The sequence below is a fragment of the Phacochoerus africanus genome, chromosome 6, assembly GCF_016906955.1.
Source record: "Phacochoerus africanus isolate WHEZ1 chromosome 6, ROS_Pafr_v1, whole genome shotgun sequence".
NCBI lineage: Eukaryota > Metazoa > Chordata > Mammalia > Artiodactyla > Suidae > Phacochoerus > Phacochoerus africanus.
Genome location: NC_062549.1, coordinates 99286893 through 99304187, shown reverse-complemented (window position 1 = coordinate 99304187; position 17295 = coordinate 99286893). Strand labels below are relative to the sequence as shown.

General features: G+C 38.6%; 1 protein-coding gene across 1 annotated transcript in view; it reads left to right on the top strand.

Moving 5' to 3' along the window:
* The first annotated feature begins 4218 nt into the window (after positions 1-4218).
* The window catches only part of VPS45 (vacuolar protein sorting 45 homolog), a 71303-nt gene continuing 58226 nt past the window's right edge, over positions 4219-17295 (top strand). Inside the window, exons 1-7 of the mRNA XM_047784776.1 lie at positions 4219-4875; positions 5511-5645; positions 8912-8972; positions 14581-14660; positions 15975-16043; positions 16170-16307; positions 17036-17146. Coding sequence (XP_047640732.1) covers positions 4783-4875; positions 5511-5645; positions 8912-8972; positions 14581-14660; positions 15975-16043; positions 16170-16307; positions 17036-17146 — 687 coding nt within the window. The 5' untranslated portion in view covers positions 4219-4782. The remainder of the gene's footprint in view (positions 4876-5510; positions 5646-8911; positions 8973-14580; positions 14661-15974; positions 16044-16169; positions 16308-17035; positions 17147-17295) is intronic.

Below are 17295 nucleotides of genomic sequence, written 5' to 3'. Positions count from 1 at the left end.
TTGTTGTTTGTAGACTTAATAATGATGGCCATTCTGACTGACTGATGTGAGCTGGTACCTCATTGTAGTTTTGATCTGCATTTCTCTATTAGCAATGTTGAACATCTTTCATGTGTTTTTTTGGCCACCTGTATGTCTTTAAAAATCACTTTTAATTCATCCCGTGACTTTTAAGGAGAACAAGCACAAAAAATTTTTTTATTCAGTTTCTACGTGGGGCAACATAAATAGTAGAACTAAACACAGTAAAAAATATTCACCAAGAAAGAAAAAAAAAAAAACGAGCTGGAGTTCCCATCGTGGCTCAGTGGTTAGCGAACCTGACTAGCATCCATAAGGACACAGGTTCGATCCCTGGCCTCGCTGAGTGGGTTAAGGATCCAGCATTGCCATGAGCTGTGGTGTAGGTCGAAGATGTGGCTCGGATATGGCATTGCTGTGGCTCTGGCTTAGGCCAGTGGCTACAGTGCCAATTGGACCTCTAGCCTGGGAACCTCCATATGCTGCAGGTGCAGCCCTGAAAAGACAAAAAGACCAAAAAAAGAAAAAAGAAAAAAAGAAAACAATAGCTAAAGCTAGCTAGGCTAATGACTACACGTACTGTCTCACTTAATTCTCACACTAACCTGATCTAGGCGCTATTTTCTCCATTTACAAGTGGGAAAACCAAGTCACTAATTGGTTATGTAACTTAGCAGAGTCCTGCAGTTAGTACAACTAGCAGAATCAAATTCAGGCCACCTGATTTGAAAACCTGCAATCTCAATCTCTATATACATTTCTATTACTTTAAAGTAATTTTCTTAACTACCCATGAGTCTGACATAAATAAATGAATGTATAAATAAATGGGGGGGGGAGAGGATAGTTCTTTTTTTTAACAGAAGAATTCCAAATAATAACTATAGAAGGAATGAGGGAAATAATTACTATTAGGTAAATACCAATTGTTGCAGGCAAGAACCATCAGTGGATTCTAGTCAAAATTAACACGCACATGGTAAGAAATAGGATATTTGAAACTCATTGGGGCATCTCTTCATATGATATTTATTAATTACAAAGAGAAAAGTTGTACATTTACAGTGGAGAAACCCAGCAGATACCACCTAAACAAAGCAACCAAAGTTAACATCACAGCCAGAAAGGTAGAATCACTGTAATTACCGAATGTACAAAACCCTCTATGCAAATATTTTTTTACTTAATGATTTAAAGCTCTTCAATGCTTTCACTATCGTAAAGTTTGGTACCAAACTATCAACTATGACAAAAACAACAAAATTCTGTTTGATTCGCAGTGGGTAGACACTAAGTCTCTGAAATCACTTGATGCATTTTTCCTAAGTTTTGTCTTCGTAAAAACTTTATGCTTTAAAAAATTATGATGGAGAAGGCCAGATATTCCCATTAACAACTCTTAATATTGTCTAATAATGCAAGATAAAGTTATTATGTAAATTATATTTGAAAGCTATAGTTTACAAATTCTGAAATTCTATTTTAAAATATTGTCGTCAAAGGGGACTAAAATATGCCATATGTTAAAAAAAAAAGTTGAAAGGTATGTGTACCTTTAGATTTCAAATACTTAAAGCTGATCTTTATTTTATTATTTTTTTTTTTGTCTTTTTGCCATTTCTTGGGCCGCTCCCGCAGCATATGGAGGTTCCCAGGCTAGGGGTCGAATCGGAGCTGTAGCCACCGGCCTACACCAGAGCCACAGAAACGCAGGATCCGAGCCGCGTCTGCAACCTACACCACAGCTCACGCACCGCAACGCCGGATCTTTTAACCCACTAAGCAAGGGCAGGGATTGAACCTGCAACCTCATAGGTTCCTAGTCGCATTCGTTAACCACTGTGCCACGACGAGAATTCCTCAATCCTATTTTTAGATGTATGGGAACACAGAAGAAGTTCTTAATCTTGAGACATTTTAATTTTTTTTTTTTCTTGCTGCACCCATGGCATATGGAAATTCCCAGGCCAAGGATGAAACCTGTGCATCAGCAGTGACCCAAGCAGGCTGCAGGGGCAACACTGGATTCTTAATCTACTCTGCCACAGCAGGAACTCCTAAAACGGCTTCTTTTCATTTTCTTCAGAAACGAAATAGGCTGCCAAACTTCAGGACCATCACAGCATCCATTAAATATATACCAAATATTTGGTACAAAATGCTTACATTCCATTAAACATTGTATCTTATCCACATATAAAATAACACTGCCACTGACATCAGTGGAATTTCATGGGCAATGGAATGAGTCAGTAAGTCTTTTCAAAATAGGCATTTTCCTCCTCCTCTAAAATGTTATAATTGTCCAAATATAAATAAAGGCTGCAGTTTCCATGAATTACTAACAGACTGACTAATGTCTTAAAAAATCACAAAGTCCATGGACAAGACTTTGTCACCTTGTTCTTTCTAAAAAAATGCTTAAAATGGAAAAAAATCTGAAGTCCAAATTATATGTAAGAAAAAATAAAAACCAAGTAATATATAAGGATAAAAATGAATTTTCAAACTTTGGTAACTTACAGGACTCGCAGTTACTTCATTTTTCATTAGCATTGGTTTGCTGTATTCTATAGTGTAAATAATATATTTAAAATAAAATATTTCATATATTTAAATTTTCAAATAACATTTTAAATTAATAATAGAGTTTTCAGATGACATTAGATTTTTCTCAAATGTTTACATTTAAAGATTAACATTTGCTTTTTTTTTTTGTCTTTTTGTCATTTCTTGGGCTGCTCCTGTGGCATATGGAGGTTCCCAGGCTAGAGGTCTAATCAGAGCTGTAGCCGCCGGCCTACACCACAGCCACAGCAACGTGTGATCCAAGCCGAATCTGCGACGTACACCACAGCTCACAGCAACGCTGGATCCTTAACCCGCTGAGCAAGGCCAGGGATTGAACCCACAACCTCATGGTTCCTAGTCGGATTCGTTAACCACTGAGCCACGACGGGAACTCCACACATTTGCATTTTAATATAATTTTCCTTCCAAAAATGTATCTCAAAAATAGAAGACGAAAAAAAAAGCCCAAAGGGAAGTCTTATTTAGGTGTTAGAAAAATTGAAAAGGAAAGAAAATAAGCACATTTTCACAATTTCAGAGGTGACAAAAATCTATGGTATTTCAAATGATTTTCCACCGCTCAAAGTATTTGAAAATTGTATACAAAGTTTTATAAAGTACTCTTAACAACCAGATTCATGTTAATGTGTTCTGTGCCTAGTTTTAATTGTATACTTCATATGCTGTAATGAAAGAATATCTATTTGGTGGAGTTCTTTTGCGGTGCAGCAGATTAAGGATCTAGCTGTGGCCCGGTTGTATACCTGGCCCAGGAACTTTAATATGCCCGGGATGCAGCCAAAAATAAATAAAAGTCAGTAAATAAATTTATTCACCAATGATTTTTTGTAAAGAATATTGATTTGTTAATGTTGAACCTATTAATTAAAACTATGACCCCCAACAAATACTGGTCACTTTGTGTGTGTGCGTGTGCTTTTATGATAAAGACAAAACTCCTTATATTCACTGGCAACTATAGTCTGATTCCTTGCAATTGTTTCTTGTTCCTGATTTTATAATTCCCCAAGGAAATGGTGAGGAACATTAACTTTTACCCTCCTTTTCCAGAAATAGTATGATGAGGAGAAGACCTGAGGGGTATAAACACAAATGCAAACATTTGGAAGTTGATGGCTTTAAGATTCATCTTGTTGCTACGTTTTTGTCGTTTCTTAAATCAAAATCTTGAGGTTTTTTTTTTAAATCCCCACGCTAGTTTACTTTAGCCCCACCAAATACATGCCCCCTACCCATTTTTGACCTTGTTAACTCCGCTCCTGCCCGCAGTTTCAGCGTCGCAGGTCCACAGCACCCCGCGCGAGCTGAAAACCCCGGAGTCCAATCGCCCAAGGGGCCGAAAACTGGGTGGCTTTGGGCTCCGGGGGATCCAAGGCCTGCGAATTCCGGCCACAGACCTCAGCTCCGGGCCCTTCTGGGCGAACGGAGGCGGCTCCCAGAACATCCCTAAAGGGCGTTTCCTTTGTTCATTTCCTCAACAATATCAACTCAATTTCTGATGCCCCTCAGCCTTTGGAAAACCAGTTCAGGTCTCACTTATCAGGGCTGTGTCCTCACCTTGTTAAGGACCCAAAGAAGCCGGGAAAGGTTAACCTCGGCCACTATTTGGCAAACGCGGCGTGAGATTTACCAAATGCCTTCCCTCCGAGTTCCGAGCATCCGCCTGGAGCCTAAGGCCACCTCCCTTCTTTCCATCCTTCACTGCCACCCAAGAAAGCTTTAATGGCAAATAGAGACCTCGGCCACGTTCTGCTATTCTTGCCTCCGAGCCAGCCCTACGCCAAGTTCCTCTACACCGCGAGGCGCCACCCTCTCCCCAAGCAGGCAGGAGGGGCGTCAGGCCACTGCCGGGGCACCCCGGGCCCAGGGCCGGGAGTGGCCTGAGAGCCCAGGCTTTAAACACCTCCGGGCGGGAGGTGTGTCGAGAATCACGTCCGGGCCGGGCGGCTCAGGGTGTCTCAGGCAAATTCTTCCATCCAGCGAGGAGGCTGGGTCCTTGGGACCGCGTAGCGGAACTACAACTCCCAGGACCTCTGCTGCCCGGACTTCCGGAAACCAAAGCCGGACTGGGAGGAAGCCGCAGAGACCCGGCCAAGAGGCGGGGGGTTAATCTAGCAAGAAAAAAGGGGGGCGGGAAGGGCTATAGGGCTAACCTGTCAATTCGCCACCATGAACGTAGTTTTTGCTGTGAAGCAGTACATTTCCAAAATGATAGAGGACAGCGGACCGGGTATGAAAGTACTTCTCATGGATAAGGAGACGGTGAGTTTGCTTTTGCTCAGTATTTGTGAAAGAAGCCTCCCTCCTTTTTAATAGCTGGTCCCATTCCACTGTAGGATTTAGTATTTAATTAAAGATTTGTAAGTCAGGGTCAGTTCAGTGTGGAACTGAAAGGTTGCATAAACCTTGCTTAGAAGGTTTTCGGTCTGAATGGCTCTAACCACTGCCAGAGATTCTTCTTATACTCAGAACAATTTATTGGAATCAGAAATCCTTTTCTAAATGCCTCTGCCAAGAAATAATATATGAGAGAGAGCACTTGGAAGACTTTGGAATGATCCTGTTATTTCCACTCACTGTTGTGTTTTTAGAGGAAAGCTGTTAGGACTCAAACTTAGATGACAGGGTATTATTTGTTGGTCACAGATTTTTTTAAACTTTTTAGGGTGATGGCAAATTTTTTATTTGGAAATTTATGGGTCGTCTGTATTCAGAGAGAGCACTTCATTTTGGTACATTACTTATGATTTTAGATGCTCTGTAAATTTATTACGTATGTTAGTATTTAAGTTATCCAAGTAAGTATTAAATGAAAAAAAAATTTAAGTCTTAGGTATTGCTGCTTGTTTTTATTATCCTGGACTAGCAAAATATTAGTTAATGCTTTTTCTTTACAGACTGGCATCGTGAGTATGGTATACACACAATCGGAAATTCTCCAGAAGGAAGTGTACCTTTTTGAACGCATTGATTCTCAAAATCTAGAGATCATGAAACACCTCAAGGCAATTTGTTTTCTTCGACCTACGAAGGTACTACATAAACTGAGCTGCCATCTGGCTAGGCAAATACCAGCACACTATCATCTGAAAGTATTATGAAGGCAAAATAAATTTGTATTATCATCATTTGTGGCATCATAATTATCCTGGTTTATCAGAATTATAACCATGACTCTCTCCACATTCCTTACAGCCAGATGTCTTTTAGGTTCTCAGCTACTTCCAAAGTCACTAACTACCTTAACAGAGACCCAGACCACTTTATTTCTGGATTAACCGCCATACATATGCCACTAAACAAAAATGCCGTTGAATCTTACATACTTAGTGGCTGCAGTCTTTATCATTTTATTCACATCTATACTCAGGAAGCTCTAATGGCTCAATTTTACCTCCATGATTAAATCTATATTTAGTATCTTCCTTTAGCTGGTCTTTTCTGCCCTTATGTATCCAACTTCCTGTACCTTACCTCTGCTCTCCTCCACTGCAGCCAGGTAGGCCTTTTTATCATCCTTCTACATGTTCATTCCTGTCCTCTATTTATTTTCATCCCCTAATTAAAGGTTCTTTAGCCATCAGTCAGTTTTCGTCCATTATCTTCTAAATCTCACTTGAGTCCTCCTTTTAAAATGCTTTACTGTTTCAGTCTTATTTTGTATATTCTCTTGCTTTATATTCATGTTCTTCCAACTCCAGTGTATTCTTTTACTATGCTTGTACATTATGCACTTTCCAAAATACAAATCTAACCATGTCACCACACTTGAAATCCTCAAATGATTTCTCATTGCTTTTATGATAAAGACAAAACTCCTTAAGTGTGGCCTGCAAGGCCTAGTGTGGTATAGTTCCTACCATTTCTACAGCGTAATTTCAAATCATTCCCCCTTTTGCTCTTAGCCACACATTAATCCTTCAGTGTACTATATTCCATCATGCCACAGCATCTTTGCACTTGCTCTTCTCTTTGCCTGGAACTTCTTCACTTCCTCAAGCAATCTTTCCTGGTCTCGCTGACCAGGTCAAACCCTCCTCTTATAAGCACTTACTGCTCCATCTTCCCCTCCCTGTCACTTGTTATGATTGACGTCTCATATGCTTTGTATGATTAATTAATACGTCTCACCTACCAGCAGTAAGCTCCAGGAGGACAGAGATGGTGTTCATTTTTTCACACTGTTATGTCCCCAGTGCCTGCCACATAGTGGATACTCAGTAGATAGTTCTTGGAGTTCCCGTCATGGCATAGCAGAAACGAATCTGACTAGGAACCATGAGGTTGTGGGTTCAATCCCTGGCCTTGCTCAGTGGGTTAAGGATCTGGTGTTGCCGTGAGATGTGGTTGCAGATGCGCCTCGGGTCTGGCGTTGCTGTGGCATAGGCCCACAGCTACAGCTCAGGTTCGACCCCTAGCCTTGGAACTTCCCTATGCTGAGGGTGCGGCCCTAAAAAAGAAAAAAATACATAACTTTTTTTTTTTTGTCTTTTTAAGGGCCGCACCCGTGGCATATGGAGGTTCCCAGGCCAGGGGTCCAATCGGAGCTACAGCTTACAGCTGCCAGCCTACACCACAGCCACACCAGTGCCAGATCTGGGCCACACAGACCTACACCATAGCTTATGGCAACGCCGGATCCTTAACCCACTGAGCAGGGCCAGGGATTGAACCCACAACCTCATGTTTCCTAGTCGTATTCGTTTCTGCTGCGCCACAACAGGAACTCCAAAAAAAAATTGTTCTTGAATTAACGAATACATTAATTCTGTTACAATAGTTTCCGATTGTTTCAAATTAGTCATGGGAAATTTTGGTTCTGAGAGGAATCTTAGAGATTGTCTCATCCATCATTTTCCAACATTTTTAATCAGAGAACCTCTTTCACATATATATATGTGTGTATATATATACTCTTGTACTCAATATGTTCTTAAAAACAATTTTTCTTTAAGATTATATTATGAAGTTAATTTCTAATGTATTTTTTAATCTATATTACAGTTTTTAAAGCCTTTTTCCCATTTAACGAGCAATGTACAATGCTTATGTTACATTGCTTTTAATTCTGTAAGGAAATTATGATTTTTTAACATTCAAAAATGATATTTTATTTATAGTTTGGGGACCAACTTTATACTGAAATGTAACCATATGTTATAGTGTCACAAATAGATAAAACTTGCATTATGACATTATTTAATTGGAATTCTTATGTTTCGACCATATGAAAATCAACTGGTTTTTAGTTTTTGATTTTGTATTTTATTAAACTAATGTACTTATACAAATACTTTACAAACATTACAGTTGTGCAGTCTTACTAAGCTAAAAGCTCAAGTGAATATAATTAACTTCTTTTGAATGTTGGTTTTTATTTTTGATTATTTATTTATTTATTTATTTAGTGGTCTTTTTGTCTTTTTAGGGCCGCACTACGGCATATGGAGGTTCCCAGGCTAAGGGTCAGATGCGAGCACAAAAACACGGGATCCGTGTTTGTGACCTACACCACAGCTCACAGGAACAGTGTGTCCTTAGCCCACTGAGCGAGGCCAGGGATCGAACCTGCGTCCTCATGAATGCTGGTTGGGTTCGTTAACCACCGAGCTACGACAGGAACTCCTGAATGTTGGTTTTTAAAGGAGTAGACACACTTTGATATTCTATATAAGAATTTTAATCAGATGAATACAATTTATAGACAAACAGCTTGAGGCAAAAATTGCAGAATTATTATCAATTTTGTGTTGCACTACAACATCTGTGTTCTCTCTCTCTCTCTCTCTCTCTCTCTCTCTCTCTCTCTCTATATATATATATATATATATATATATATGTATTTTTTTTCTTTTGTAGCCATCCCATGGCGTGTGGAGTGCTCAGGGCAGGGATCAGATCCGAGCCACAGTTGCAACCTACACTACAGTGGCAACACTGGATCCTTAACCCACTGTGCCAGTCTGGGATCGAACCTGCATCCCAGTGCTCCAGAGATGCCGCCAATCCCATTGTGCCACAGTGGGAACTCCTCTGTCCTCTCTATTTTTTAATCTTAATTTGGTCAAGGCAGTTCAGCTAGCTAATATTATAGGTATATGCTTTCTGATCATTATATTTAATGTATCTCTTCTTTATCCCCAGCTCTCACCCTTCCCAACATGCACACACATAATCTAGACCTCAGCACACAGGAGACTCTCAGTAAATACTTAAATATATCAATGGATTATTTATTACTTTTTCACCTAAGCAATTCTCCTCATATTTTGTTTGTTTGTTTTTTCTTTTTTTCTAGGAGAATGTGGATTATTTGATTCAGGAGCTCCGAAGACCCAAATATAGTATATATTTTATTTGTAAGTATGTTATTTCGCCTAATCAATCATGAAACTATATCCTAACTAATATGTTTTATTGGGTACTTCATATCTTAAATAATTGCATTGCATCCATCACTATAAGAATCTTTTTTTTTTTTTTTGGTCCTTTCAAAATGTTAAAAGTGTTGGACCAACATTCTATTTCAGAGAGCTAAATGTGATTTCCATTCGTCATTGATTGCTTAGGTTAAAAAAATTAAAAAAGATTTTTTTTTTCTTTTTAGGGCTGCACCTGCAGCATATGGGAGTTCCTAAGCTAGGGGCCAAATGCAAGCTGCAGCTGCAGGCCTACACCACAACCACAGCAACACCAGATCTGAATCACATCTGCGACCTATGCTGCAGCTTGTGGCAATGCTGGATCCTTAACCCACTGAGTGAGGCCAGGGATCAAACCCACATCCTCATGAATACTAGTTGGGTTCTTAAGCTGCTGAGCCACAATAAGAACTCCAAAAAATTTTGAGGTTTTACTTTGCCTTTCAAGATTCTTTGTAATTCAGAAGTTGTAAGTAGGGAGTTCCCTGGTGGCCTAGAAGGTTGAGGATCTAGTGTTATCACTGCTGTGGCTTAGGTCACTACAATGGGTTTAATCCCTGGCCCGGGAACTTTTGCATGTCATGGGTGCAGCTGAAAACAAAAAAAGCAAATAAAAACACAGTTGTAAGTAGCCAAATTTTACATCCTACCTTTGCAGAAAAAAATATATATATATACTTACTCCTATTTTATACTTTTATGAACTGAGGCACAGAAGCTGATTTATTTGGAAGAAGGATACACTTGAGTTTGTTGGAAAAGCAGAGATTTACCTTACATACCAGATGAAAACATTCTACTTCTCTTTGCTCCTTTATGTAATACTTGAAAGTACAAGTCACCAGGTAGATAACTTGTGTATAATTTTGGGGGCAAGGGGAGGAGGAGTGGAAGCCTAGGATAAACTAGGTTTGTGAATACTATACAATTGATAGATTTTTTTTGATGTAATAGATTCTGCTTTGGCAGTTATATCTGTTCTCCTCTAGATGTCACTATTTATCTTTTTAGCATTAGTATAGTTTATTTGGTACAATTTTCAAAACCAAGGATAAAACTCAATAATCAGTATGTAGGGCATTTGAGAAGTTTTAAAGCTTACTCGAAGGCTTTGGAGTTTCAGAGTTTAGACTGTAGTCTAAGACATGCATACTTTCTTCAGCATATACAATTTAATAATGGTACCAAAAGTTAACATTTGTCATAATGTTAGAAGACATTGTATTATAAAAACTCTCCCATATATATTTTTAATTTTTTTTTCTTTTTTAGGGCTGCAGGTGTGGCATATGGAAGTTCCCAGGTTAGGGGTTGAATTGGAGCTGCATCTGCCAGGCACAGGCACAACCACAGCAATGAGGGATCCAAGCCATGTCTGTGACCTACACCACAGCTCAGGGCAGCTCACTGAGCAAGGCCAGAGATTGAGCCCAAATCCTCATGGATACTAGTTGTGTTGGTTACCGCTGAGCCACGATGGGAACTCCCTCATGTATTATTTTATTTGCCCTTAAAACAACCCCAAGAGGGAGTTCCCATTGTGGCTCAGCAGTAACAAACTCAATTAGTATCCATGAGGATGCTGGTTTGATCCCTGGTCTCACTCAGTGGGTTAAGGATCCAGTGTTGCCATGAGCTGTGGTGTAGGTTGCAGATGGCGGCTTGGATCTGGTGTTGCCGTGGCTGTGGCTAGGCTAACAGGTGCAGCTCCAATAGCCCCCTAGCCTGGGAACTTCCGTATGCCACGGGTGCAGCCCTAAAAAGACAAAAAGGAAAAAAGAAAAAAAAAAAACCCAAAAGGTAAAAGAAAATTTTATTAGTTTCTGTCATGCCACTTTTGTTTTTATTTTATTTTTGGCTAATAATCACACGTTTTCTTTTTTAATTAAACTTTTTCTTTTGAGATAATTTTAGCTTCACATATAGGAAATAATGCATAGATCCTGTATATCATTTACCCAGTTTCCCCCAGTATAATGTCTTACATAACTGTAGTACAATATCACCAGGGCACTGACATTGATACAGTCAGGGTACAGAACATTTCCTTCTCCATAAGGATCCCTCAGCCTTTTACAGTCACATCTACTTCCCTCCCACCCCAGCCTCCTTAGTAACCCCTGCCAAACACTAATAAGTTATCTATTTCTATAATTTTGTTATTTCAGGAATGTTATAAATGGAATCATATGGTATATAACCTTTTGGGATTGGCTTTTTTCGATTAGCATAGTTCTCTAGAGATTCATCCAGGTTGTTGTGTATATCAAATAGTTCATTCCTTTTTATTACTGAGTAGTATTCCATTTTCTGGATATATCACAGTTTGTTTAACCATTCGCCTGTTGAAGAACATCTGAGTTGTTTCTAGTTTGGGCTAATACAAAAAAGTTGTTGTAAATATTCATGTACAGGTTTGTGTGAACATAAATCTTCACTTCTCTGTAGTAAATAATTTCCAGGGCAGTTTCTGGGTCACATGGTCATGGCATGTTTAATGTTTTAAGAAACTGCTAAGTGTTTTCTGGCATGACTATGCCATTTTACATTTCTACTAGCAGTGTACAGGTGATCCAATTTATAGCCTCACAAGCATTTGGCGTTGTCCCTGTTTTTTATTTTGGCCATTCTAATCTATGTCTAGTCATTCCAGTATTTTTTAGTCTGGTTGTAAGCTAGATACTTAGGATAAGAAAGTACACAAACTTTGTATTCAGTGGCACACACAGCACAATGGGATAAGAACCCAACGAGTATCCATGAGGATGCGGGTTCAATCCCTGGCCTCACTCAGTGGGTTAAGGGTCCAGCATTGCCGCAAGTTGCAAGCTGTGGTATAAGTCCCAGATGAAGCTCAAATCTTGTATTGCTGTGGCTGTGGTGTAGGCTGGCAGCTGCAGCTCCAATTATACCCCTAGACTGGGAACCTCCATACGCTATAGGTGCAGCCCTAAAAAGAAAAAATGTATATGTGTGTGTGTATATATACACACATACATACACACACACACACAAAGACATAAAATACATATGTATATGTATATATGCACACACAAATGTATATGTATACACACATATGTAAATGTATATATACCACACACACATATACACACAGAGATTGATTCCCCATGGTGGACATCTAACAGAATCACTCTTGCTGAGTCTTTCAGCTAAAAATTGAGTAGATGATGAGATGAAAGACTCCTTTTTCCTCTGAAGAGAGTTCTTTGATGCAGTGGTTGAGATTAATAATGAAAATAAATCGAATACTTACTCTTCTGATTCTAAAGATTTTTTTTTTTCTTTTTGCTATTTTTTTGGGCCACTCCCGTGGCATATGGAGGTTCCCAGGCTAGCTGTCTAATCGGAGCTGTAGCCACCAGCCTATGCCAGAGCCACAGCAACGCGGGATCCGAGCCGCGTCTGCGACCTACACCACAGCTCACGGCAACGCCGGATCCTTAACCCACTGAGCCAGGGCAGGGACCGAACCCGCAATCTCATGGTTCCTAGTCGGATTCGTTAACCACTGCACCACAATGGGAACTCCTGATTCTAAAGATTTTTGATTTGGGTTGTAAGTCTGTGAAGTTGAAGAAAAAAATTGTGTATGTTAAAATAGTTAGCACTGAAGCCTAGGAAAAATATACTTAAAATTTCTTAAGTGGAGCAATTAATTTCACAATTTTATTTGATTGAAATAAACTAAAATGAGTTTAATGTATAGTGATTTTATTCATTACAGACTTTTGGCACAATTTGTATTGGCACTAAACTGGCCTTCCACTCATATAATTTTTAAATAGTTTTATTTTTGTATAAAGTCTACTAAATATCTTGTATAACTGGCTCTTCCTTCCCTTTTTTTTTTAAAAAAAAAACCTTTTTATCATGCAATTTTTTAAATAGGTACAAAAGTAGACTGAATAGTTTAATAAATCCCAACATATCCATCCTCCAATTTCTACAATTACTGTACATGGTCAATCTTGTTTTAGCTATACTGCAATCTACTCCCCCAGCAATATTATATTGAAGAAAATCTAACTCATCGTATGATTTCATCCATAAATATTTCCATGTGCATCTCTAAAAGATAAGGACTCATTTTTTTAAAATACCATTATTATGTCCAAATAATGAAAAATAATTCCTATTTATTCAAATATTCATGAGTTCCCATTGTGGCTCCTCATGTTGAGAACCTGATACAATGTCTATGAGGATGCGAGTTTGATCCCTGGCCTCACTCAGTGGGTTAAGGATCCAACATTGCAACAAGCTGCACATAGGTCACAGATGCAACTTGTATCCAGCGTTGTTATGGCTATGGTGTAGGCCTGCAGCTGCAGCTCTGATTTGACCCCTGACCCAGGAACTTCCTTCCCTGCCTCCTGGCAGGTACGGAGGTAAAAAGAAAAACATAATGATTCACTGTTCAAATTTCAAATTCTTTCATGCATTTTCCCCTCCTACTGTTTGTTTGAATCAGAGTCATAGTAAGGTCCACACATTGCTATTTGTTGATAGTTTTTTAAGTTTTTTTAATCTTCTATAGATCCTCTTTTCCCTCACTTCCATGCAGTCTGTTTATTGAAGAAACTACATTGTTCTGTTAAAGTTTCCCACAGCCTGGATCTTGCTGATTGCATCCGCATGGGATAGTTTCACATATTCTTTGCAATTTAAAATGTTCCTCTGGAAGTTGACATCGAGGCTTAGTGGTTAATGAATCTGACTAGGAACCATGAGGTTGCGGGTTCGATCCCTGGCCTCCCTCCATGGGTTAAGGATCTGACATTGCCCTGAGCTGTGGTGTAGGTTGCAGACGCGGCTTGGATCTGGTGTTGCTGTGGCTGTGGTGTAGGCCAGCGGCTACAGCTCCAATTTGACCCCTAACCTGGGAACCTCCATATGCTGCGAGTGCAGCCCTGGAAAAGACAAAAAAATAAAAATAAATAAATAAATAAAATGTTCCTCTGTCTTCTAGTTCCTGTAAATTGGTGCTTGGATATAGAGGCTTAATTAGATTCAGATTTGATTTCTTTTTGGCAAGAATATTTCACAGGTAGTGTTGTGCTTCAGTCCATCCATTGACTCATCAGGGGTTGAAAAAAAATGATGATGTTTTAACTCTATCATTATCATTCCTTTATTTTTTAGCTGGAATATTTACATAAAGAGGAATTTCTCCTTATCTACTATTTGGTTGTCTGGTGGTACAGTATGCATGTAAAAGAATAAAAGCTTACTTCTTTCTCAATATTTGCTGTTTTCAATATAATGATTTGGTTCCCTAGCATCTTCCAATGCTTACAAGCTTACAATGGTGGTTCCTTTTTTTTTTTTTTAAGTATTATTAATTTACAAATTTAAACGTATTTGTGCCATTCATTTCAATTTGAAGGTGTTCCACTTTGACATACACCCCAATGTATGCTAAACTTCACTTAGTCATTAGACATTAACTCTCAGGCCCAATTATGCCTAACTGCAGCAGAGATGATCTCCTTTGAGTCAACCACAACTTATATGTCTGTTTCAGATTTCAGTAACGTGATCAGCAAGAGTGATGTGAAGTCATTAGCTGAAGCTGATGAACAGGAAGTTGTGGCTGAGGTTCAGGTAAACATATTGGTCCTCTAACAGCTCTTACACTGGCTCTTTCTTAAGATTTGGGTCTAAAAGTGAGGAAGGTGCTGTCTCATAAGAAGGAAGGCTATTGATCAGACATGATAAATATGCATTGCACCAGACTCTACTCATATTTAAAAGTTTGGAGGAGATATCAAATTGGATGGAAACAGAATTAAAGGAATCAGTGCGAATAAGGAGACTAGAATGGTACTGGATTGGTAGGGAGGGCTTCACAGGGTTGGGGACCAAGTCAGATGTGTCTTAAGCTAGTTTTATGAGTTATACTGTAAGAATGTTCATCTTCACAGTCATAGTCTCTGTCTGATTGGGAGAGAACAGGAAGTAAAGGATGTGAATGAGGTTTGTTTAAATTCAATTTGTGATTACATTGCTTTGGGAAGTAATAAGCAGATTTGTCATTAGGTTAAAACTTAGAAACTCCTAAATATTTATTCTGCGTGCCATGTAATATATCACATGAGAACATTCCATGCTACCTTTTCCTTCTTTAAACACTTTAGTGTTCTCAAATACATTTATCACAAGTGTTTGAATACATTTACCGCCTAAGTGAAGAATATTGTCTTCAGGGAAGCAAATAAATAAGCTTTGGATTTTGCAGAAGGATGTGCTAGGTGATAAATGAATAAAAAATTGACCTTTTAAAATTGCATTCTTCCTCATGAGAATGCACTGGACAACAAAGCTCTTATTTATCTGAGTGCAATATTGTATATCCTATAACAATGTTTTATTTTTACTAATAGATAAGTGTGCATAGACAGCTCCTTAAATATAATATGTATATTTTTATACATACTTACCAACTTTCAATTTTGGGGTTGTTGTTTTGTTGGGGGTTTTTTGAATTTTTTATTTTATTTATTTATTGCCACACTTGCAGCATATGGAAGTTCTGGGCCAGGGATCCAATCTAAGCCTCAGCTGTGATCTAACACAGCTACAGCAACTCTGGATTCTTAGCCCATTGCATTGTGCCAGGGATCAAAGCTATGCCACCACAGAGACAACATGGGAGCCTTAACCTGCTTCGCCACAGCAGGAACTCTTCGTTTTGGGTTTTTTTTAAAAAAAGATTATTACTGCTCCTATTTTATAATTATCTTATTAATTCCCTCACATTGACTATTGTTACTTAGTTGTTGGTCAGTTTTTCTATTTCTTTCACACCTGAATTTTCTCAAAATTGATTGTATCACATAGTGTTATATATGAAAAATATTGCACAATACAGTTGGGAGTTTATAGAATGACTGACTGATCTTGGTGCTTTATTTGCAGGAATTTTATGGTGATTATATTGCTGTGAATCCTCATTTGTTTTCCCTCAATATTTTGGGTTGCTGCCAGGTAGGGAAAGAAAGGGTTTTATGTATGTATGTATGTATGTATCAGGTGGGAGTTAATTAAGCAAATAATTGAACTTGTAAGAAAAAATTCAAATATTTTCTCTAAGTACATGTTTTTAACAAAAAGGGTCGAAATTGGGATCCAGCCCAGCTATCCAGAACAACTCAAGGACTGACAGCTCTCCTTTTATCTCTGAAGAAATGTCCCATGATTCGTTACCAGCTTTTATCTGAGGCAGCAAAGAGACTTGCAGAATGTGTTAAGGTATGGCATTCTCTATCCCTGTTCCAAAACATCAAGATCATTCATCTCCTTATCATATCTCAGAAACTAAAGAAATATTTTTTTCTATATCCAAGGAGAGGATGTGTCAGGGTTACTGGCAAAGAGGTAGGTATTTGTAGTTCAAGACTAAAGGCAACAAATTAGAGATAAGATGCTTAGGTTTAACCCAAGAAACATTTGCAAGCTACTTAACTTCTTTTAATCCAATTAAACCACTTATAAAATAGAGTTTCAAAATCTAACCTATTAATAGGATGCTGCTAAATTTGTCAAGCTTTTGAACACTTTTATGGAAGGCCTATGAAAGTACAAAAAACTTGTTAAATGTGGTTTTTATTTTTAAATTATTTTTATTTATTTACTTATTTAGTCTTTTTGTCTTTTTAGGACCACACCCGTGGCATATGGAGGTTTCCAGGCTAGAGGTCTAATTGGAGCTGTAGCTGCCGGCTTACACCACAGCCACAGCAATGCCAGATCCAAGCCTCATCTGTGACCTACACCACCGCTCACGGCAATGCCAGATCCTTAACCCACTGAAGGAGGCCAGGGATGGAACCCGCAACCTCATGGTTCCCAGTTGGATTTGTTTCCGCTGCGCCACACAAGAACTCCCTAAATGTGGTTTTTAATGTATTAATTTCCTATTTATAGCCTCTCTTTCTGCTACTAATTGGTTGACCAAACCATCTTTCTCTTACCCACAGCAAGTGATAACTAAAGAGTATGAACTGTTTGAATTCCGGCGGACTGAGGTTCCTCCATTGCTACTGATTTTAGATCGCTGCGATGATGCCATCACCCCATTGCTAAACCAGGTGCAGAACCCCTTGTTAGCATAATAGAAGGATGATTTCAAGTGGTATTCATCAAGATGCAGATGTGGAAATGAACAGTATAGTCCATTTATTTGCCTGCTTATTTTCAGCTATTCTTTTTTTTTTTTTTTTTTTGCCTGTATTTCCTA